This window comes from Vigna unguiculata, chromosome 6 (assembly GCF_037176805.1).
Source record: "Vigna unguiculata cultivar grain cowpea cultivar isolate G323 ecotype 2 chromosome 6, ASM3717680v1, whole genome shotgun sequence".
Lineage (NCBI taxonomy): Eukaryota > Viridiplantae > Streptophyta > Magnoliopsida > Fabales > Fabaceae > Vigna > Vigna unguiculata.
Genome location: NC_140797.1, coordinates 44,606,561 through 44,630,476, shown reverse-complemented (window position 1 = coordinate 44,630,476; position 23,916 = coordinate 44,606,561). Strand labels below are relative to the sequence as shown.

At 31.7% G+C, this 23,916-nt stretch overlaps 4 protein-coding genes across 5 annotated transcripts; 1 reads left to right on the top strand and 3 right to left on the bottom strand.

Moving 5' to 3' along the window:
- Positions 1-4,807: 4,807 nt before the first annotated feature.
- LOC114188172 (Cox19-like CHCH family protein) lies at positions 4,808-6,158 on the bottom strand. Of its 2 annotated transcripts, none has more exons than XM_028076722.2 (4): positions 6,009-6,158; positions 5,621-5,778; positions 5,459-5,504; positions 4,808-5,247 (listed from the first exon to the last, which is right to left on the bottom strand). In XM_028076722.2, the coding sequence occupies exons 1-4, from the start codon at positions 6,085-6,087 to the stop codon at positions 5,192-5,194; spliced, it is 339 nt and encodes a 112-aa protein (XP_027932523.1). In that variant the 5' UTR covers positions 6,088-6,158; the 3' UTR covers positions 4,808-5,191. The 2 variants fall into 2 exon arrangements, with proteins under 2 accessions (XP_027932523.1, XP_085530985.1); XM_085674859.1 differs by having other exon boundaries at positions 6,002-6,150.
- Positions 6,159-7,052: 894 nt separating this feature from the next.
- On the bottom strand, positions 7,053-8,291 carry LOC114188170 (peptide methionine sulfoxide reductase B5-like). Its single transcript, XM_028076721.2, has 3 exons — positions 8,057-8,291; positions 7,506-7,662; positions 7,053-7,386 (listed from the first exon to the last, which is right to left on the bottom strand). Exons 1-3 carry the CDS (start codon positions 8,149-8,151, stop codon positions 7,222-7,224), a joined length of 417 nt encoding a protein of 138 aa, XP_027932522.1. The 5' UTR covers positions 8,152-8,291; the 3' UTR covers positions 7,053-7,221.
- Positions 8,292-10,095: 1,804 nt separating this feature from the next.
- On the bottom strand, positions 10,096-11,482 carry LOC114188169 (peptide methionine sulfoxide reductase B5-like). Its single transcript, XM_028076720.2, has 3 exons — positions 11,373-11,482; positions 10,553-10,709; positions 10,096-10,433 (listed from the first exon to the last, which is right to left on the bottom strand). The coding sequence occupies exons 1-3, from the start codon at positions 11,465-11,467 to the stop codon at positions 10,269-10,271; spliced, it is 417 nt and encodes a 138-aa protein (XP_027932521.2). The 5' UTR covers positions 11,468-11,482; the 3' UTR covers positions 10,096-10,268.
- A 3,285-nt stretch (positions 11,483-14,767) lies between these two features.
- On the top strand, positions 14,768-23,036 carry SAC3B (SAC3/GANP/Nin1/mts3/eIF-3 p25 family). Its single transcript, XM_028076341.2, has 13 exons — positions 14,768-15,147; positions 16,268-16,501; positions 16,936-17,160; positions 17,256-17,509; positions 17,729-17,829; positions 17,925-18,140; positions 18,972-19,199; positions 19,281-19,372; positions 19,462-19,555; positions 19,933-20,025; positions 20,174-20,907; positions 21,012-21,126; positions 21,224-23,036. Exons 1-13 carry the CDS (start codon positions 15,008-15,010, stop codon positions 22,886-22,888), a joined length of 4,191 nt encoding a protein of 1,396 aa, XP_027932142.1. The 5' UTR covers positions 14,768-15,007; the 3' UTR covers positions 22,889-23,036.
- The last annotated feature ends 880 nt before the right edge of the window (positions 23,037-23,916 follow it).

The window sequence follows — 23,916 nt, the reverse complement described above, 5'->3', positions numbered from 1 at the left end:
GCTTAAATTATTTTTGTACATATAAAAGTAAGGGTTGTACAAGGTTTTCCAACATTAGTTTGTGAGACCGTGTTTGTAAAATGTTAAATCTAAATTAATTGTGTAAGCATTAAAGTATATCTTTTTAATTATATGTCATTAAACATTGATTAAATTTATAGAATTACTTTTGATTCATTATTTAACGCATTTCAAATATATTAAAAATAAAATAGCTATGAATCAACATTTAATCTAATTTTAAGATATGATATATATTTATATTTGTGTATAAAAGAAGGCTGTTACTATAATAATTTTTTACTTTAAGTGAGAATACATTTAGTATTTCCTTATGTAATTATGTTTTTGACGTATCATTATAATAATATTAATAATATTGTTTTATACTTTTATTAATAAATTATTGCTTCTTATCTTTGTACATATTTTATGTATAAAATATGTATAAAATAGTGGTTATTGCAATAATGTAATACTTTAGCATTCATTTCAATGTCTAATATTGGTAAATTATTACTAATGATCTCTCTGAATCTCTCTATATATAAAAGATTATTACTTTAGTTACTTGTGTATATATAAGATTAAAGTTTGATAGAGCTTCAGATCATTAATGGAGAATTTCCAATTTTAAATATGAATTATTAAATAATTTCATCATCACATATTTAAAATACGTATAAGCCTAAAATCAAACATATAAAAAAATAATATTCAGATATCAAAAAAGAAAAAACATATGAAATAAGATATAGAATTGTCAAAAGAACTAAGCTTACTTATTGGATTTTATCTATCTTAACGGTTTAACAAATAGGTTAACCTAACAAGGTTCATTTTACAAATGTTTGCACAAATTAGTTTAGTGGGTTAATGGAGTCTACTTATTTGAATTAAAATAACTAAACTTTTAAAAAAATAATGAGTTTATTCTTTTGAGAGAAAAATAACAGAAATAAATTTTAAATGATTATAAAATAATTTTCTAAAAAAACATAATAAACAATTTTAGTTTTTATATTCTAACTATAATTTTTTATACAATACATAACTCTCTATTTGACAATTTTACACGATAAAATATTTAATAGTTTTGTTTAAATTTTAACCATTGCATAATTAAAAAATAAAAAAAAAAAACTAATCTAATCCGCAGAAAATTGATTTAATTTGGATTGAAGCATCCCAATCCAACTGCATTTAAATTTTGTGTTTTCCTATAAGTATTTAATAAATTGAAGTAAAAAATCACAAACACCCTTACATTGACTAAAATGTTATTGGAACTTATAAATTAACTGTAATTCCTCCTTTTATTTAATTGAAGTATATTAAACTTGTATATTAAGAATGTTACTTGTAAATCTGTAGTAAGTCTAATTCAAGTTATAATTAAATATAATTCTATTTTTTTAAAGCAGGAATAAATTTAGTTTTTTACTTATTTGTATTTATTATACGACTAGGCTAATATACTATTGTATTAATATTTATTTATATTTTATTTAGAAATCATAGTTTTAATTATATTTCTATATTATATTATATAAAGAGATTTCTCTTTTGGACATTTTATTTTCAATTTTTACTTGTATGTATATTTTTAAATAAAAAATAATAATTTTACCAATTTTATCTTTTAAGTGATATTTTTCTTTAATTTAATATTTAATTAATTTGGCCATTTTTCTGTAAATTTTAACTACTTTTTATAATTAAAAGAAATAGTTAAAATTAAAAAAAAAAAAGCTAAAAATAAAATTGTAAAAATCATTTTACTTTTTTTATAATTATAATAATAATAATTCTATTGTTTTTGATATCATAAAATGTTAAAATATAAATATATAAAAGTGTATTTATATGTAAAAGTCTAGTCATATATAAAAGTAATTCTTTGTAAAGTCTCACAACACAACATTAATCCACTATTCACAATTTTAAATATAAATCATTATGATTTTAATTACATGTTATTAAATTTTGATTGAAATCATATAATTAATTACCATCAATTATTCTATATAATTCACATGTACTATACCAATATATTAAAAATATAAAATATAAATGTTTATTATATATTATATGACAGTTATGCATAATATAAAATAAAATTATAATTTCTGCAATATATATATATATATATATATATATATATATATATATACTTAAATATAATACTTAAACACAATTCAAATATGTTATAAAGTATAAACTATATAATACAAACACATTAAGTTTTTTTTAAATCTGTATATTTAATATATTATGTTTACAAATCACAACAAAAGAAAAAAATAATTCACACAATATAGATATATTTTTGTTTTTGCCTTTAATGATATGATATATTGATGTAACATTCTTTTTGATGTGATTATTCTGAGTTCATCATGTTTAACGAAAAAATTAACAAGAAACTAAAAGCAAAAATCATTTGTGAGTAACATCAATAAAGATCGAAACCAAATTGTTTTCTATTATTATCCTCTCAAGGATATTTTACAGGACTAAAGTGAAGAGTGGTGAATAAAAAATAGGAAAAAAGTTCTGATAAATTAACAGATGTAAATATGAAGATTTATAATGATAGACAGTAACTTAATATAATAAATACATGTTAAAATGATCATTCTTCTATGTTGCAAAAGTAGTTTGCAAGTTTTCTTTTAAAAATTGATATGCATGTTGTAAATTGAGATTTTAACGTGTATTTATCATTATGAAGTATAATATCCCCCAATAAAGTTCATATCTTATAGTTAATCGTTATTTCCATTTTACAATTAACTTAATTTAAAAATAAATAAATACCATGGTTAGAAGGGAGGTAAAAAGTATTGTAGTGTTATATGGTGATAAGTTTGAAAATAAATAGAGAAATTTATTAATTGCATTATATTATAATATTTAGGATGTTTAGGATCTCTGTAAGAAAAAGTCGTATAAGTTTTGTTTTAGGAATGATAATGAGCATTTTGTATGTGATTTTGCATTGGCTGACTATTAGGCAGTTTTTGATGGATTGCAAATTCATCAATCTAGTCTTTTCCAAACCATATTCCTTATCCTACTCTAACTTGCCCAATGTCATCACATGCCATCCCATCCCATCCCATCCCATCCAAAATCTTCTCAACTCTTCTCACCATACTATTAGAGAGATCAAAATGTTTAACCAGATGCTTTAGGTAGGTATGGTAGACCCCTGAATTTTCAGATAAATGTTTTTCAAGTTTTATGTTTTACGACAAAATCATCTCCTCCTGGTAATTTGAATATTTTGTATGTTTTATGACAGTATTATCATTAATTTGTTTTACAATGAAGATTCTCTAAAAGAATTTGATTTAAATTAAAACAAAAACTATATATATATATATATATAAGTGATACATCCTTTAATAACTCACCTTTTATTTAAATAATTTTATACCTTAATAAATAAAAGAAATAAAATATACATACATTGGACACCTTTGCCACAAAAAAAACAAAAAAAACTACCTAACGTTTTTAATTTAAATAAAATTCACAAACAATTTTTTAAACTATTTCTATAGAATTGCTTATTTTCTAAAACTATATTATTTAATTTAATAAAAATACATAACCACAAAACTGCATATACTTTCATTAGTAATAGGTTAGAGTTATAGACCAGAGAGAAGTAATGAAAATGAATAGTAATCCTTAATCTATAATCATTTATCCTTTGCTAATAAACAATAAACATAGCTAGTGAGAACATGCTGAGAGGTTAGTTGACCCGATCGCAACATGCAGTCAAGTTCTTCCTTGTATAAAAGACATACTTGATTTCTCCATGTACAAAAGGACAAACTATTTTAACTATTTATTACAGTTGCAAAGTTCTTCCAATGGTCATATAAAATTTTACATGTACTCTATCACCAGTAGTTACCGAAATATAACATGTTATCTGTGAGCTGGAGTACAAAAGGAATCAATGACCAAGCTGACGTAGTATGCAGCAACTAAAGCTTAGTATGCAGCAACTAAAGCGTACCCCAAAGTTCATAATTTATCTACTGTTTTGGAATTTCTATATAAGATAGTTCAGTCGGTGGTTCTTCAGACACGCAACTGACCCGTAATTTTGGTCACTGATGCATATACTAACATAGGCAGTAAGTGTGCATCACACACAGCTATCTCATGCTACTTCATGTTCACTATCAGGCCCTATGCAGTTACAACACGAGAGTTCGTCAGGCAATTCGTCCAGCTTGGTTGCAGGACCAGCTCACCTTTAAGTATATTTTAAGGGTCTTCTCATTTTGTAATAGTGGTGTAATTGTTTCTTCTCCCAAATTCAATGAATAAAAAATTCTAATAGTCCTTGAAAATTCGAAAATGTATTGGGGTGTTACTAGTGCGCTACATCTCTCTTTTATAAATTATATATTAGTCATCATAAATGACATTTTCCCTAGAGACAAATTATAGTTGAGTGGACTAATTGAATTGTGGTAGGTAATTGGACCATTGCGCCCCAAGTGACAAACGGTTTGATGCATCAGAGGGGTAACTATAAATTGCATCACACAAGTCCAACAATCCATACTCTTAATATATGATAGATTTGTACTTCTTAAAAGATCAGTTTTTTTTGTTTCAAATCCTTTAAGATGTGTGACTATAAAAAGGCTATTTTGTCAAGTCTTATAATTACTGCTACAACTATTGTTAAGAATAACCACCCTCTCCTTGCACTTAAAGCAATAATTTCACCTGTTACCGTACTTCATTAGCATCATGCATAATAAACATATGAAACTAGATCAAGAACAGGGTGCGAATTTGCAGAGTGCTTGCCCTGTTATCATGCAGTTAACAATATCATCAAACAGCAAGTACACAGTCCAAGTGAATTTAAGAAGTAAGAACAAGTTAGGGACGTGATTTCTCTAACCTAAAAACACATATTCGCATTTCAATCGGAAAACCCTGCTTATTATACATTTCTGTATGTAAAAGATCCCTTTCCCCCGTAAATCACTTTCAATTGAACTACGCTAAAAAAAATATATATATTCATCTGGTGAGCGAAGTAATATTCATCTGGTGAGGGAAGTGTGTGTACATAATTGTTAAGAAGATCTAGGAAGCACAGGATGTAACCTCATAAGCAACTAAAAACAAATTCAGTCTCGGCACAGTTCTACTTTCCTTGCATGTTTTTTCTCTTTTCAAAGCATTCCCTCAAAGCATGTACTTCTGTTAAGAGTTCAACGATGGTTAATTCAAATACAATTATGGAACTTAAACTTTCTGAATAAAAAAAGGTTGAATAATTAGTTATTTGGATTTCAAAACAAAATTTCCATGAATTCCAACAATCATTCTTACACACTCTCAACTGCAATATTAGATATGGATAACATGTCACGTGGGCAGAAAGGAACAGAGAAGTTTGAAAGATGGATACCTGGTTGACATACTTTCCAATTCCTGTTTGATCGAACAACGCAATCCTGAAAAATAAAGAAAAGGAATCCTCTAGGAATGGCCAGATCAAAGAATCTTAAATCTGAGGGTTTAGGGTTTTAGGGAGGGAAAATAAGTAATTAACAAAGACAATGAAGTTAACCTGCATCAAGCGATAGAGAGAAGAACATTCATCGAGCTGATTTACGTTCTCGTCATCGTCGTCCACATCCCTCTGGTGGTGAATGCCTCCCGGCGGCGGAGGCGATGGTGCCAATCTTTTTGTCTCGCTCAGGTTCTCCGGCAATTGCTCCATTTTAACTGCAACAGTTTCACAAAAACCAAAACTCATAAAACATACCAACAAGAGAATGCATGAAACTGAGTAAAGCTTCACAAAACAAAAAAGAATCTCCAAGAAAACAACCTTCAATTTTTAAGATATCATGCACTTCAATTCATAACCAAGATTTTCAAATCCCCTGTTCTAACAATATATGGACGGAAAAAAGAGAGAAATTAGAAAAAAAGATTACGAACTTACTCAGTACCTTTCTGGCGAAGGATCTCAAACTCCTCGGGGGGAAATTCCCCTCTCTTCGGTTTTATAAATCGAGCTGGTGCTGCCATTTTATTAAAGGGCACGTGGCACGCTCTTGAGCTTCTTTTCTCATGCTTGTGTCACCGCGCGATAATGACTACGCTACTGCCGAAGAAAAATTATAGGAAAAGAAAATAGGTTTTTGGTAAAAAAGAAATTAAAAGGCCCAGTGGTCGAGTAATGTGGGCTCAAAGAGAAAAAACCCAAATAGATGTCGGGTGATTAACGTATTTTTGTTATTTTGATTCAATAATTTCATTTAAACTTACATTCTTTTCACCTTTTAACTTCGTTTGAATTGTCACGTTTTCTTTGGAGAAAAGAATAATTGTTAATCAACATTATTTTCAAAATGATAAAAAATGTAATATCTATCCTGTATTTTTAAGAATATTGTTTTTAAAATTTAAAATTTAGTTATGAAAATTAAAGATTAAATTAAATAAAAAAAATAAAGGCGTTTCAAGCATAAAATAATAGAAAATTAAAATTATTAGCTAATTTTCGGTTGACCTGATGTTGGATAATATAAATTATGCTATATTGTTGTCTAACTTGTAATTTATTGTGCCAAGTTAATATTTTTCTAATTTAAAAAATTGTAAGAAAAATATAAGCTAAAACTTTTTTTTTAGAAAATTATATGTAATTTTAATGGTAAATGATGTTTTAAAAATGATTTATATTAGAAGAAACTGTACGAATAAGATTGTGTTAAATGATATTCACATCTCCTTTCAATTGTTAAATTTTAACCAACTCACCTTCAAACATCCTTCTTTGTAGACAACTCCCCATGTTTTAATATCTTTTCTCCAAAATATTTAATTGTTATTTTGAAATTCATTAATCAATTTCTTTTTACTTTTCAACTCCCTTCAAACCATTAACGTGCTGAGATTAGTTTTTAACTAATTGATATATGATTAAGGTTGATGAATATGATTCGTGCCAAGAACTACCAAATCAATACAGGGTGAAACAGAAAGGCATGTACAAGATTAAAACACAGAGGATTTGATTGCTTTGAGAACTAAAGTGCAGCATGCGCAGTTATTCAAGCTCTTAGCACTGGGCTAAGCTAGCAAGGTTTCTTTGAAAATCCAAATTACCACTACAACACAACACAACGTTTCAATAAACACCTCCAATAGAAGAAGGTTTCATATTGAAGCAGTGGCATTCCCAGGAACAAATTTGACAGAAACACTATTCACACAGTGGCGTTCATCAGTTGGGGTCTTGTATCCCTCTCCCTTGGTAACATGACCCAAGTGCCCACCACAGGCTGCACAAGTTATCTCTGTCCTCCTCCCATCTGGGTCAGGCTGAAAATCACAACTTCCATAAATTCAACAAAAATACAATCTCCAACTAAAAATGTTAATGCAATACAAGTCACAAGGAAAAATGAGTGTTGAATAATAAACTTTCAAAAACCACTCACAGATCGGTTGATGGCTCCAGGAAAACCCTCGTAGAAAGAAGGCCAGCCACAACCAGAATCAAACTTGGTTGAAGACTTGTAAAGAGGTGTTCCACAGCCAACACAGTTGTAAACTCCTTCTTCATAAAATTTGTCATATTCTCCCGTACCCTTCAATCTGCACAACTTCTCATGCAAGTTACGATCTAACTCAAGTAAATCAAATTCATAGCTTAAATACAAGATTGGACATTATATATGCACATCTTATCCGAGATAACTGAAGTTTTAATCCCAATACAAACATAAAAAAATAACTTTGTCCCTAAACACCAAAAAGAATAAACATTGACACAGCTACAAAACTTTTTAGGGGTGACAAACTGTTAAAAAAAAAAATTGTGTAAATGTCACCCGTTTTTTTTGGCCAAAAAGGGGACTAAATCCACAAAAGAGATTACCATTTTAAAATATCGTGCAATTCGATTCAACCCTAAATTTTCAAATCCCCAATCCCTCGAATATGGACGAATAGAAGTGAGAAAAATTAAAAAATAAGTTTAGGAATTTACTCAGTTCCTTTCTGGCGAAGGATTCGAAACTGCTCGGGGGAGAGAATCACCCTCCATTCCTCTTCTGTTTTATTAATGGGGGTTGGTGTTGCCATTTTTCACTGATGATGGTAATACTGCAGAAAGGACCTTAATATAGTGCCCAGTTGCATTGAAAAATGCAACAACAGACCGGTGAAGGCACCTAATTACAGTGCCCAGGTGCATTGAAAAAATCAACAACACAGACCGGGAAGGCCCCTCGTTGCATTGCACAGTTGCATTGAAAAGAGCAACAACAGAGGAATCTATAGCAGAAATATTTCCCAGGAAAATGAATTTGGATGGAAAATTCGGGAGCAGTGACAGATGGGGTAATAGGAGTGGCACCATGGCACGTTTGCAAGCTTCTGAGCTTACTTTCTCATGCATATAAGTTAAAAATTAGTTAATTTAATCTCATTAATTTTTAGTAAGTAAGAAATTTTATAATTTAGTTTGATCTATTACATATCAATAGGTTAGGTGGCATGGTTTTGTTTTCTCAATCTATTTTATATATGTTGATTATAATATAATTAAGAAAATTAACTCGACTAATATATTTACCATATAATAATTAAAATATTTACATATCTCATCGATCATTTAATATAATCAACATATTTAATAATTGGAAAAATTTTAAGTTTTTAAATTATTTAAACATTATAAAGTAATATTTTAGTATGAAAAAAAAATTACCAATTTATATGACTAAAAATGATAAATAATTATAATAAAAAAATATATTGTTAGTGACTGAATTTTAATCTGATTCGAATTCATTTAAATTACTTAGACCCATAATGTGGTTCGTGAGTTTCATTCAATCCACTTTTGAGACCTCTGTTTAAGGTAAGGATTAAAAATTACTACACTCCTGCTAAAAAAATTATAAACAGATTTTTGGTAAAAAAAATAACAACAAAAATCAAAAGGTCGAGTGGGCGAGTATTTGGGCTCGAAGAGAAACTGAAGGGGACTTTTGGGCCATTAACATGTTTTTTGTCATTTTTTATTCAATAATATATTTCAGAGGGTTACTAACTTCATTCTTGTTTTCAAATTTCTCTGAAGAAAATTTAATTGCTAGTAAAACATTTTTTTTTTCGAAAATGTAGTTTCTATCCCTGTATTCTTAAGAATATTTTTATAATTTATATTTGTAAAAATAAATATTAAATTGAATAAAATTAAAGAGGTTTTAATAAATAAATAAAAAAACTGAACATAACGGCTAGGCTTTCGAGAACATGATGTAATAGGATTGGATAATATATAATCTTATTATATTGTAATTTGTCATTTGTGCCACTAAACTAAAATCCTAAACCCTCAAATTTATGATTCAAAGATTTATTTTTATTTTTTGCCCTTATTTTACAGGATTGTTTGTTCGATCAAACAGGAATTGGAAACATGAATGACTCGGCAAGCACCTTGCAATTTGGCACCCTGATCTTGATCTAATTTCATGTGTTTATTTTGCATGAGGCTGATGAAGTAGTGTACAAGTGAAATTATAGCTTTAAGTGCAAGGAGCAGGGTGATTACAAGACTTGATAAAATAGCTATTTTATCAAACATTTTGGCACAAATTTCAAATCTTTACTTCATGGCCTCAAACGAGGTTAATTTCAAATCGCAAATAAAAACTAGTGATAGGTCGTATGCTATCTTTTAGTATAAGCTTTCCCAGATGGCTTTTTCAATTAAGGAAAACTCGTTTTGAAATTGACGAAAGATGATCCCAGAAATTTTTCAGATGCAAGAAGCTCCTGCTCTTAAACTGAGACAGGTTCAACTTTTTTGAGGTCAAATAGGCTAGAGTATGCTTATTTTAGTTCTTTCAAAAAATAATCTAGAATCATTAAATTTGATTGAAACTAGTTTTTAGTTAATCCGTATAATGTATTTTATATTTAAATATGTGTACAATGTAAATGATTAAGGTTGATATGTATGACTCATGCGAAGACCTACCAAAATCATTACGAATGACGAAACAGAAAGCCATGTAGAAGACTAAACACAAGCAGGATTTTATTGGTTCAAGAACTACAGTTCATGCTCAATTATTCAAGCTTTTAGCCACTGGGCTAAGCTAGCTATCTTTAAAATCCAAACTAAAGACTACACAAACAAGACAAATTATTCAATAAACACCTCGAATAGAAGAAGGTAGAAGGTTTCATATTGAAGCAGTAGCATTTCCTGGAACAAATTTGACAGAAATACTATTCACACAATGGCGTTCATCAGTTGGGGTTTTGAATCCCTCTCCTTTGAAAACATGACCCAAGTGCCCACCACAGGCTGCACAAGTTATCTCTGTCCTCCTCCCATCTGGGTCAGGCTGAAAATCACAACTTCCATTAATTCAACACAAATACAATGTCCAACCAAAAATTATACTGCAATACAAGTCACAAGGAAAAATGAGTGTTGAATAATAAACTTTCAAAAGCCACTCACAGATCGGTTGATGGCCCCAGGAAAACCCTCATAGAAAGCAGGCCAGCCACAACCAGAGTCAAACTTTGTTGAAGACTTGTAAAGAGGAGTTCCACAGCCAGCACAGTTGTAAACTCCTTCTTCGTAAAATTTGTTATATTCTCCCGTACCCTTCAATCTGCACAAGTTCTCAGTGCAAGAAAATTTACAATCCAACTCATGTAAACCAATTTAAGAGCTTAAACGGGGTTTAAGCTCACAAAATTGAATCATGTAGGCGTAAATGTCATGCAATACACATATGTACAAAATATTATCCGAGATAACTTAATTTTCAATTCCTACACTGCATAAAAAATAAGTTTTGTCCCTGCTATTAACACCAAAATGATAAACCTTGACACAGCTCCAAACTTTTTAGGGGTGATAAACTGTTACAAAAGTATTGTACAGAAAGTAAATGTTACCTTTCTTCTTAAGGCCAATGACTTAAAAAGGAGAACTAAATGTACAAAAGCTTACCATTTGTCTTTTTCAAATTAAACACTACAGACAAGGAATTCATGAAACCAACTAAAATCTGCATAAAACAGAAACGAATCTACACGAGAGTTATCACGTTCATTTACCCCTAAAAGAGCATCACCAACCATGAAGTGCTCAATATACTATCCACACTTCACACTTAAGGATCTTCCTTCTCCATGAACACGACCTTCAATTTCTACCTTTTGAAAAATCGTGCACTTCAATTCATACCCAAAATTTCAAATCCCCTCTCCCCCAAAAGCGGATGAAAGAAATAGAGAAAAATTAAGAAAATAAAAGATTAGGAATTTACTCAGTTCCTTTCTGGCGAAGGATCCGAAACTGCTCAGGGGAGAGAATCACCTTCCATTCCTCTTCTGTTTTATTAATAGGCGTTGGTGCTGCCATTTTTTTCGCTGATGCTAAGAGTGGTGAAATCCCCAAATTACAGAGCCCAGTTCCATTGGAAAGCAACAACAGGGGAATATATATATATACTATAAACATTTTCCAGGAGAATGAACTTGGACAGAAAATTGGGTCAAGACAGGGACAGATGGGATAAGAGTAGTGACACGGTCTTGCGCTTACTTTCTCTTGCTTGTGTCAGCACGAGTTACTCTACTCCTGAAGAAAAAATAAATAAAAACACCATAACATATCAGAAATTTTCTTTGGACAAATTATAATTGTTAGTTAAACAAATGGTTTCAAAATACTAAAATATGTAATTTTTATTCCTATATGCTTAGGAATATTGTTTTTAAAATTTAAAAGTGAATTTATATATATATATATATCAAAGGTTAGATAGAATAACAAAGTTTTCCTATCCTATTTTAGCCTTTTTATTTGTTATTTGTTGTCTGAAGATGAAATTATCATATCATCTGATCCTTTATTACATCGTATAACTTTTTTATCTTTAGAAGGGAGATGAGTTAGGTTTAATTTGATAGAATAATTTTTTTTATATTTAATATTTGCAAAGTAGTTATTAATTGTAGTGGTCACTAAAATACTAACAATTATTTTTTCAGTATTTAAATATTTTAAATAATAAAAGAAATAATTATAATATTTATTTTACAAATTTTTAATATTTTGAATAATTTTGCTAATGCGAAAAGGCACAAAATTGATGTTAAATTGTGTTTTTCAAACAATAAATTCACTTAAATAAGTATTTAAAAATAATTTCATTATATAAAAATAAAAAAAGAAAAAATAACAACAAGTAATACTATAATTTTTTCTAATGGTAAATGACATTTATGTTTTTACTAATTCTAAAATAAAATAGTGAATTACCTCTATTAATTTAAAAAAAAATGATAATCACATTTAGGGATGTCAAAGGAGGCGTGATACGAGTAGTAGCTCTTTGTAATTTACCTCTTTGATAGATATCTATTTCGGATACGTCACGTATTCATGTGGGTAATCGAATGTTTTTTTTAAATTCATGGATATTCATAGGTACCCGCGAGTATTTACAAAAAGTTAACAATATATTTTAACCACAAATTCAAATAAAATAAAATATATAACATTTATAAATTTCAAACAAAATCCAAATAACTCATTTATAAATAAATGACGAATTTTAAAACCAATTCATAAAAAATAATTTATTCAAAATCAATGTGTTAATATTTTAATCATATTTTTTAATTAAAATCAGAGTATCATAAGTATGTGTATCCACGGATACGGGTACAATGATATCGTACTCGCCACGTTAACATACATGTATGTATAAATGTATGTATGTATATATGGATGTATGTATGTATGGATGAATGGATGTATGGATATACGTATGTATGAATGCATGGATGTATGTATGTATGCATGTATGTATGGATGTATGTATGTATGTATGCATGCATGCATGTATGTGTGTATGCATGTATGGATGGATGTCTATATGTGTGTATGTATGTGTGTATGTATGCATGTATGTATCTATGTGTGCATGGATGTTCTATGCATGCATGTATGTATGTATATATGTATGTATGTATGTATATATGGATGAGTATATGTATGTATGGATGTATAGGTGTGTGGATGGATTGATAAATGGTTGCATGTATGGATAGATGTATGTATGCATGCATGCATGGATGGATGTATGGATGAATCTATGTATGTTTTGATGCATTCATGTATGTATGTAAGAACTAAATTGGAACAAAATTTAATCAAATACACATAAGTAGAGACTAAATTGAGTGAAAAAGATTATATGGGGACTAAATTGAAATCAACACAATGACATTTGACAGCAACATTGACATGTGACATTGCATTGCTACATCACACTGAGAATGCCACGTGTCACACCATAGACTTAATACCTGACATCTTTATTTTTATTTTTGATAAAAATTTAAAAAAATTTAAAAAATTAAAAGAATAAAAGCGATAAAAAAACATAATATGACACATGACACGTTAACGTTAATAATTTATGTTTGAAAGAGACTTAATTGAAGCATTTTTTTTCAAAAGTTTGGATGCATTGACACTTTTTTAAAAGTAGACATGTCAGAGTGAGCCAACCCGACTCACATGGGTTGACTCACCACGAGCCGGGTTGAAAATGACTGAACCCAATCCGACTCATTTTATGGTGAGCTAAAATTTTTTAACCCGGCTCAACCCACCACGGATTATTGGATTAAGTGGATTGACTCACCAATCCACATAAAAAAATTATTTATTTATTTATTTATTAGTATTCAAATATTTAAGTAACCCATAAGATGACAATCATAATAAAATCAATAACCAATGTCTTGATCATGCTTACCACCAATATATGATGAATTGTTTCCAAAAAAGTATCTATACAGTCTAAGAAAATATGACTAATATTACATGTTTTCTGTCATGATATTCAACAAAGTATAAATAAAAAAATTATACATTTTTGTGATGCTAATTTAGAAAAAAATGTTTATAAGACGATTGTTTGAGTAATTTATTATAAAAATTATAGTTAAAGATTAAAATATCAACATATATAACTTGACGATCAAATTAATTAAACATTCAAACCATTCAAATATTATTGAGCAACATTATAGCATTTAAAAGTATGAAATTGTGACATATATAATAGGAGTAGTAAATAATTATTAAAAAATAAAAATAAAAATAAAAAAAACTGTAAAAAAATGTTGGTGAGTTAAGTGGGTCAATTCACATTCAACTCGGCTCTTTAACACGTGAGCTAAGTAAGCCGAGTTGAATTCAACTCACTTTTGAAAAAATCAAATTTTTTTCAATCCAACATAGCTCCAACCCGTGGTGAGGCAGGTTGACTCATGGATTGAAACCCATTTTGATATATCTATTTAAGAACGGATACCAAATTGATACACCTCTACCTAAGTGGGTTCCATCATAATAATTAAACTTATATTTTATTATTATTTTAGTCTGTTATCTTGTTTTACTATAAGTTTTGTTTATTTACTTTTTCGTCAAATACAGATTATATTTTATCTTATTCTAATTGGATTATATATTTTTTTCTCACCCTACCTCCTAATGTTATCTTCATTTCAAAATTATCTGGATTATCTTTTTAGCTCCAAAATCACATTGTGTATAAAATAAATACTCTTCTAAATAAACTTAATTAAAATTGAAAGAATTTAAATTTAAATTTTAACCTGGCTGAATAGTCTTGCTTCATTCCTTCACTCGCTTCATCACCTTGAGGATCGTGTTGGAATCACTACATCGAGTTTTCATAAGACCCATCAAAGTTTTAAAAGTTCACTCCCGCTGGGAAGGGAAGAAGAACGGTACCTGGTTTTTAGGTTTCTTCTTTATCCTGAATCCAAGGGAAGAAGGTGAAAAGGTCATTAGAAGAAGAAGCTTCTGCTCTGTGCCAAAGCAGAATAGTTGTTTCATAGAAGAAGAATAAGAAGAATGTCGTATTTGGGATTCGGGAAGGATTCAGGACCCAACGCACGTTCCAACTCTCCATTCTCTTTTGGTTTCACCAATCCTTCTTCTACCCCTCCCACTTCTTCACCTGTTCCTGCTTTTTCGTCACAATCCACGCCCAGGTACGTCAATTCTTCTACAACTTTTTTTTTTTTTCCATTTCATTGATATATTGAATTTAAACCCTAAAAACTTTATCTTTTTAGTGGGTTTTGTACTCATGTTGAAATGGGATGAGGAATTTGAATCAATTAGCCTTTAACCCTTTCCCTTGCGTGTTTTCTGTAGCTACGAGAGTTTCTTGTATATTAGAATATGTGAATCTTCCGCAAAGGGTTATATTTTGATTTGAATTGTTTTTCTTAAAGAAGAGCGAAGGTGTCTGGCATCTGTAATTTGTTGCTTGCATTTGGAAGGGTTCAAGCGTTTTTGGCTGCTTGTTGCATTCGGGTTATTTTATTGAATAGGAAGTAAGAAAGGTTATATGTTATCAGTGTTTTGGAGGTGAAAATTGGGGATCCACATCACATTATACCACGAATTGCATGATTTAGGTATCTGGAGTTAATACCCTTCAACTGATGGGGATGTAGTGCTAAACATAGGTAGGATTTAAGCTGGATAGATAAAATAGAGAAATGCTTCAGATGTAATCTGTGATAGTGTAGTGTCTTTATCAGTGAATCTGTGAATGGAATTTCTTTTGTTCAACTAAAACACTAATGGTACTCTTCTCGGGATAGTGAATGTTGGATAGTATATTACCGGAGTGAAATATCAGTGTAACTTGTTGAATTCGATCTGTGTAAACCATTTAAATAGCCCATACTTTTTATAACATCGTTTAAAATAGCACAGCCTAGTGAGATAAATCTTGGCCATTAATGCATGCGTTGTTTTGTTCAAGTCCAGGTTAATGTCCTTGTATTGACTTCTGTTAATGCATTAAACCCTGAAAATATTGTCAGGGATAATATGGTTACAGTAATATTTAATACTAGGTTTGGATAAAATCCAAACAATTCCATGTACAATTTTGGTGGTGATACTCATTTTTTTTTTCTTCTCAGACACTGAAACAGTTCCATTCCATATGTTATGGCAAAACTAAGAGCACTTTTTGACCATCTTTTTTTTTTTCAACGAATGTTTATTTTAGACTAGACATTCTTTTTGTGGATGTAGTTTATGTTTAAAATGTTCATTGCGTGATGCATTTTCATAGTTCACATTCTCTTTCAGATCCATTGATTCTTCCAGTTGGAGTGATGGACAGAAAATATTCTATAAAGATTTGGAGACCAATATCCCTCAAGGGCCTTCCCCAGTCAAAACATTTGTTGCGCCTCGTGATTCCACTACTGGTCTTACAGCCAGAACTTCAGGATTTCCAAATCCGGAGAGAAGATCGCCTCCTATATCTTATGCAGATGTTGAAGATTTGGGAAATTTTGATCAACCTGTTACGATAAATAAGTAAGACAATATCACCTATAAACTGTAATACTATCATGATTCTATAAATTTATTATTTATCAGGAATTTTGATTGGAATATGGTATGTATAGAGCAGAAATATGTTAAGACCAACCGAAATTGGGATGGCGTTTAAGCAATTATCTCAGTTGCCCTGTTGTTTTGAACTTTATTATGAACAACCTTTTTCCATGAAAATACTATACAAGTCTCGGTTTGTTCAATTCAAGGTTTTATATAAACTAAAATGAGTAATTCAAATGGATTGCTTTGCCCTTTTTGGTGTTTCCTTGTATTGAGTTGTCAGCACGACAATCCTTTAGACTCTTCAAGCTCATGTGCATGTGTAGAATCATCCTAAATCCAGGACTTCCCAGAAAAATGTGAAGTCCCATCTGTAATTATCTGAGCCTGTTTAATGGTTCATTTTTCAGGCCTTCTTTGTCTCCTCCTAGACAGGGAAGCACATCAACTGTTTCAAGGACTGTCCCTCATTCTCAAATTCACCAGAAATCTTTTCGGTTTAATGTTCCTGAAGCCACTGTAAGCAAACCCATGAGCTCCACTGCTTCTAAAAGAACAAGATCACCTGCTTCGTCATTTGCAACCAATGAAACCCTTGAAGGAAACTCAATTTCCTCTGAAGATAACTCTGAACGGTATAATATTAACTTGGCTCTATTTTTTGTCCGTTATGCATTTACTTTATCTTACATTATTTATTTCTAAAGTATCTTTTCTCGTATGCTTGCAGTGAAATTTTAGCCAAGGCCAAGCGTTTAGCCCGGTTCAAAGTAGAGCTAAGCAGATCTGAACAAAATAATGCTGATATTCCCGACCAGAAGGCATTTGCTAGTAGACCTGAACAGTCTGTGTTAGAGCCGAAATATGTGAGGGGGCATTTAGTGGATTCAGCTAGCAACTTTAGCGGTGCCCATGTTGTTGCTGATAATGAAGTCTTGGAAACATCCAATGTAATTATTGGCTTATGTCCAGATATGTGTCCTGGTATATTTTCTCAGATTTTAAATCCAAGAGTGAACCTGTGAGAATTGTTATATTTTGATCTGATCTCAAGAACGATTTGGGATTCCTTATTTGTTTTTAATATGGGGAAGTGTATTTTCATAGAACCACAATGGTAACTTCATTTTGGTATTTCTTTTACTAGGGAAAAAATGTTACATCGCCTGAAAAGTTTAGTCCAAATTTTGATTTGTGTTTCAGAGTCAGAAAGGGGAGAGCGTGAAAGAAAAGGGGATCTTGACCAATATGAACGTGTGGATGGGGATAGAAATGTAACTAGCAGACTTCTTGCAGTTAAGAAGGTGATTCTCATATTATTAAATAGTACTGTTTTTCCTATGAAATTGCTCTCTACTCCTTAAGTATTATTAGTTACTTAAATCGTTATTCATGTCAGTATACTAGGACAGCTGAGAGGGAAGCCAGTTTGATCCGGCCTATGCCCATCCTGCAGAATACAATTGATTATCTACTCACATTGCTAGATCAGCCTTATGATGAGAGGTTTCTTGGCGTGTATAACTTCTTGTGGGATAGAATGAGAGCAATTCGGATGGACCTGAGAATGCAGCACATTTTCAATCAAGGGGCTATTACTATGCTGGAGCAGATGGTACTTCCTTGTGGCCATGTTATCATTATTTATTTTTTCCATACATGTTCTTAAGCATTGGTTCTAGTCATTCCTTTATGAATGGGTGTGCACAGTAAGGAGCATAGAATGAAAAACCTCGGGCAAGATTATACAGATTCACAACTTCCCAATAGAAATACACATATCCCATTATCAACCTAAAACATGGAAACTCGTAACCCTTTTATTGTGCGCTATTAAATTTTAGCATCATGAACTTATCACTTAAAGACCTTCCATGGTTTGGACTAAAAGTCAAGTGTCTCTTGTTAGTCTAAAAGTTATACATTTGAATTAATCTTGATTTGTTGTATCAACCGTTATATATTTTTTTAACTTTAGCCTCTGTTAGCTTTTTCCTTCCGAAAATTTCCTTTTGGTTTAGTCATGTCTTGTGCTGTAACATTACTGCCACGAGTTATTAGTCACTGACTCACTGCAGCGTGCATAGCTTGTCAGATGACTTGATTTTCAATTTTTTAGGCTAATCATTTTTAGTATAGTGATAGTATAACCAAGATCACATGCTAAAACAAATATTCATGTTTTTCTTGCAATAATACATACAAAAGGCACATTATTACTCTTATTTAAGTGATAATGTCATGTTTCTCTCCTCGTAGTTCATTAAAATTATGTGGGTTATGACAATACCAATGTATATATTTGGTGTTATCACTTTCATAGTTGTGTATTGGTAGAATATCCTCTGAAATATCGGTTATATTATATAGAACATGCATATGCTTGTTGCAAAGTAGTATCTGATGATTATGAAGGCTAATGAGCTGTGGATTTCTGTGGTCCCAGATAAAATTACATATCATTGCAATGCATGAATTATGTGATTACACTAAGGGAGAAGGATTTTCAGAGGGCTTTGATGCTCATCTCAATATTGAGCAGATGAACAAAACTTCAGTTGAACTGTTCCAGATGTATGATGATCATAGAAAGAAAGGAATGAATATTCTGACTGAAAAAGAGTTTCGAGGCTATTATGCTCTTCTTAAATTGGATAAGCACCCTGGTTATAAAGTAAGTAGCCTTTGTAGTGCTTTTGATTGTCTGATTTCATTTGCTATGAAGAACACCAAGGAACTAATCTAGTCATGCTAGGTTGAACCTGCCGAACTCTCCCTTGAAATTGCTAAGATGACTCCAGAGATAAGGCAGACTCCGGAAATTCTATTTGCTCGCAGTGTAGCAAGGTCGTAATTCCCTTTGAGGTTTATGTGTGTGTGTGTGTGTGTGTATTATCATGTTTTTAATCTGACCATTCCCTGATTTTGTTTTGCAGAGCATGCCGAACTGGTAATTTTATTGCCTTCTTTCGTCTTGCAAGAAAAGCAACTTATCTTCAAGCATGTCTAATGCATGCTCACTTTGCAAAGGTATGTGATATGTCTTCTATTTTGTGCTCAATAAAAACCTTATGATTGGACTTGTCCTTGTAAAGCTTAGGGCTGCCACTCAGACTGGAAATCTAATTACTCAATCATTGCAGGCAATTAGGAAATTGCTGAAGTTGATTGGAGACAAAATTACTCTATCTTATCTTGCTCATTTTTGTCTAGATACATGATACATGTCAAAATGATAAACCAAGTAAAATTAATTTCATTTTATTTTTATGCAATCCCTTTCAGTCTGCAATACATTAGTGGAAATGATTTTGTGGAAGTCACTTTATTAGTGGTTTTGGTTATGATGTGAATAAGCAACTTCGTATAAGAAATCCTAACCTTTATGTCCTGTGTTACTTTACCAGTTGCGTACCCAGGCACTTGCTTCTCTACATTCTGGCCTACAGAATAACCAAGGAATCCCTGTTGCTCATGTTTCCAACTGGCTTGCTATGGAGGTTTGTTTATTAGATAGCTTTGGATATGTGTGTCTCATTTTTCCATTTTTCTTGTTTCAAGGGGAAATGTGGGTGTGAGGGTGCACGACAGGAAATTGCATTCCTGATTCCAACTTTCTCATAGATTCACCTTTGCTGTATTAATTAGGATGAAGGCATAGAGGGTCTCCTGGAGTATCACGGGTTCTTGCTAAAAGTATTTGAAGAACCTTACATGGTGAAGGAAGGTCCATTTCTCAATGTTGATGTTGACTATCCCACCAAGTGTTCAAAACTTGTGCATAAGAAAAGGTCTGGAAGGATAATTGAAGATATTTCACTCTCAATTCAAGCAGAATCACCACATGTTGAGACTATGAAAGAGATTCAGACGAGGAAGCCTGAACCACAGGTAGCTTCACCTGTTAAAAATGATAGTTCTGTCCGGAAGCCTGATGAGGAAATTCCAGACGCGGTGGCTATTTACTCCCCTGAGGTATCAGGAAAGGCATTTAAGGATGTTCCAGACAGTCCACAAGATAAAGATATCTCTGGTCCTCGTCCATCACCGCTGAGCTCTCCTTTTCCTAATATTATACCTGAACAACAACTTCCTAGATTTGGCATTTTCAATGGTACCAATTCAGATTTGATTGCCAGAGGCTCTCCAAATACGAACTTTCAGTTTAGTGTTGAACAAAGGCCACTGGAGATTATACCAAATGCAGCTCCACCAGAAAATTCATTAGGTTTTAGTTTTTCAGTGCCACCTCCTGTGTCCCACGGTGTATTCAAGGATGAGCCTCTGGTTATTCAACAAGAGCATGAAGACGACATTAATGAATTTAGTGAAAATTGTCAAGATGAAGAAATTGCTGAGGCCAAGCTGAAGTTGTTCTTAAGGTTTTTATGCCTTTTTCATTTCAGAATTTTATATTTTTACTTACATATGAAATGTTTGTACTATTTATTATTTTTATGCTGTTTTACTGACGTCTTCTTGTCAGGTTATGGAGGAGGCGAGCATCAAAATTAAGAATGTTGCGTGAAGGAAGGCAATTAGCATCAAATGCTGCACTAGACTCTATGCCGTTGGGTCCCCCAATTCAACATTATATAGATGTAAGTACGACAGGATGTTTGTGATTCTTTTATGAACTTGTATCTTTGACTTGGTTTTTTTTATTTTTGACTTCGGCGGTTCCCTTTTTTGATGTAGCGACCTGGCAACTTCGATAAGTTTGACATTGATATAGCTATGAGGGAGAGATATAAAAAACAGGAGAAATCATGGTCAAGACTTAATGTTTCTGATGTAGTCGCCAGTATACTAGGCAGAAGAAATCCAGATGCTAAATGCTTGTGCTGGAAAATTATTCTATGCTCTCAGATGAACACTGGATATGAAATGGGGGCAGCAGGCACTTGGTTGACCTCAAAGTTCATGCCTTCAAGTGATGAAAATGTGGTTTTTTCATCGCCTGGCTCAGTAATATGGAGGAAATGGATTTCTAATCAATCTGGCATCAATCCTTCCTGCTGCCTCTCTGTAGTTAGGGATACAGCATTTGGTAGTTTAGATGATGCAGTATCTGGGGCAGGTGCTGTTATGTTTCTTGTGTCTGAGAGCATCCCATGGGAGCTTCAAAGGTCTCATCTTCATACTCTTCTGAGGTCAATTCCATCTGGGGCCTGCTTGCCTCTTCTGATTCTATGCAGCTCATACGATGAAAGGTTCTCTTATGCTATAACTAATGAGCTGGGTCTTCAAAACATTGATAAATTGAAGATCAGTAACTTTCAGCTTGTTTTCCTCTACGAAAACCAGCGGATGGAACACTTGAGTGGATTTTTCAGTGATACACGATTAAGGGAAGGACTGGAATGGCTGGCATGTGAATCACCCTTGCAACCCAACATTGGCTGTGTGAAACCACGAGAACTTGTTTACGCCCATCTTAATTCCTTCCCAGGTATGCAGGGCATTGTTATCAACTCCAACTTGGGTCCCAATGACTGCATATCATTGTTCAATGAAGCCTTAGATCGCTCAATAAAGGAAATTATTGCTACTGCCAGTTCAAATCCCACTGGTTGGCCTTGTCCAGAAATTGGTTTACTTGACAAGTTTTGTGATGAAGATAGAGTAGTAAAAATGTGCTTGCCAACTTTGGGATGGAGCTCAAACGAGAAAACTGAACCAATTGTTCGTGCTTTGCAAAACTGTAAGCTCCCTACTTTTCCTGGTGATTTATCCTGGTTAGCCAGAGGTTCTAAAGTTGGACAGGAGATTGAGAACCAGAGAAAACAGCTTGAGAATTGCTTGATACAGTACTTGACTCATACTAGCAAGACTATGGGAGTTGCTTTGGCAACAAAAGAGGCTTTTGTCACAATGCAAAGCTGCGCCAGGCTTGAGCTACGTGGCTCAAATTACCATGTAGTTCCTCACTGGGGTATGATTTTTCGTAGAATTTTCAACTGGCGTTTAATGGGTTTATCTAGCAGGGAAATCTCCATGGCTTACATCTCAGAACATCATCATGTTACTCTTCCAAATGTGAGTCCTGAAACATGGCTTTCTTATTATCCAGACACTTCTTTAGATGAAATAATCAGTGTTAGCTGCAACTCTCCTCCTCCCGTTAAGGATCAACCACTTCAACATCTTCCAAGGAGGGTTTCAAATGATGTATTCCATGGAACTGTTAACCAGACAGATTCTGAAAACAATCTTCCGCTTGATAAATCACCTGCCATGGATTCAGCTACAACATTTTCTAATGCCAAACCAAATAGAGAAGCCGACAAGTTAAGCAAGCTATTGGAGCAATGTAACTTGCTGCAGGATAGCATCGATAAGAAGCTTTTTGTATACTACTAATGGCCACGTCACTTTCTACTTACCATTTCTTGTATCTATCCTACTATAAAGTAAATTTTGATCATAGGAAATTTTGTACAATAGTTAATTGTAATTTTTTTTTCCATTTCCTTTGATAAAATCAAAATTTATGGAATTGTGATGCTAACCATGACAATCATTAGTATTCATAAAATGAGAAAATAAAATATTTTTTCCTAAAAAAATTATGTTTGCTAACATTTTTTTTTTAAATTTTATAATTAATCTCGAAATGTACATTGTCTACCCTATGTATCTCCGAAAATATATTAAGATAAGTTTCTTCTACTTGTAAGTACGTATTACATTATATATTTCGTTGAATCTATTTATTAGCATCTATACACAATTTAGGTGTTTGATTCTTCTAATACCCACCCATGACTGAAACAACCGTCTCAAATTGGATTTCTCTAAGTTTCACTGCTCAGATATGAAAAACGATATTAATTCAATATTGTATGTAAAATATATCCATATAATCATTTATAAATAAAATCGACTTCATCCATCAATTTAAAAGAAGATATGATTTAATTCAGCAATCATAAAATCCTTTTGACATAATAATATTAGTTGTAATATATAAAATAGTATCTAACATTGTAAATGATCAAATAAATTAATCCATTTATTATTAATCTGTATAATCCAGTTAAAAAGAATTGAATTGATATTAAGTTGTTAAGTGTGAAAGTTAATTGTAAATACTTGTTGGATTAAAGGAGTTCTTCATTCCCTATTAATTTTACATTAGTTTTTTTTTGTCATCTATAAAACCACAATTGTTTTGAAATAAATATTGGGGTATTTTAGACAGCTGAAGTATAAAAGAAGGGTTCTTAAATATGCATATTAAAAAACACCTGTGTGTCTTTGAAATCCTTCCATAATGGTGTACACCTAATAACATGGTACTCTTTTTAAGGATGTTGTTCATGAATGTTGCAGTATGGTCCATACATGCCAGAGGGACTCATCATCACTCTCATTGCATTGCATTTAAT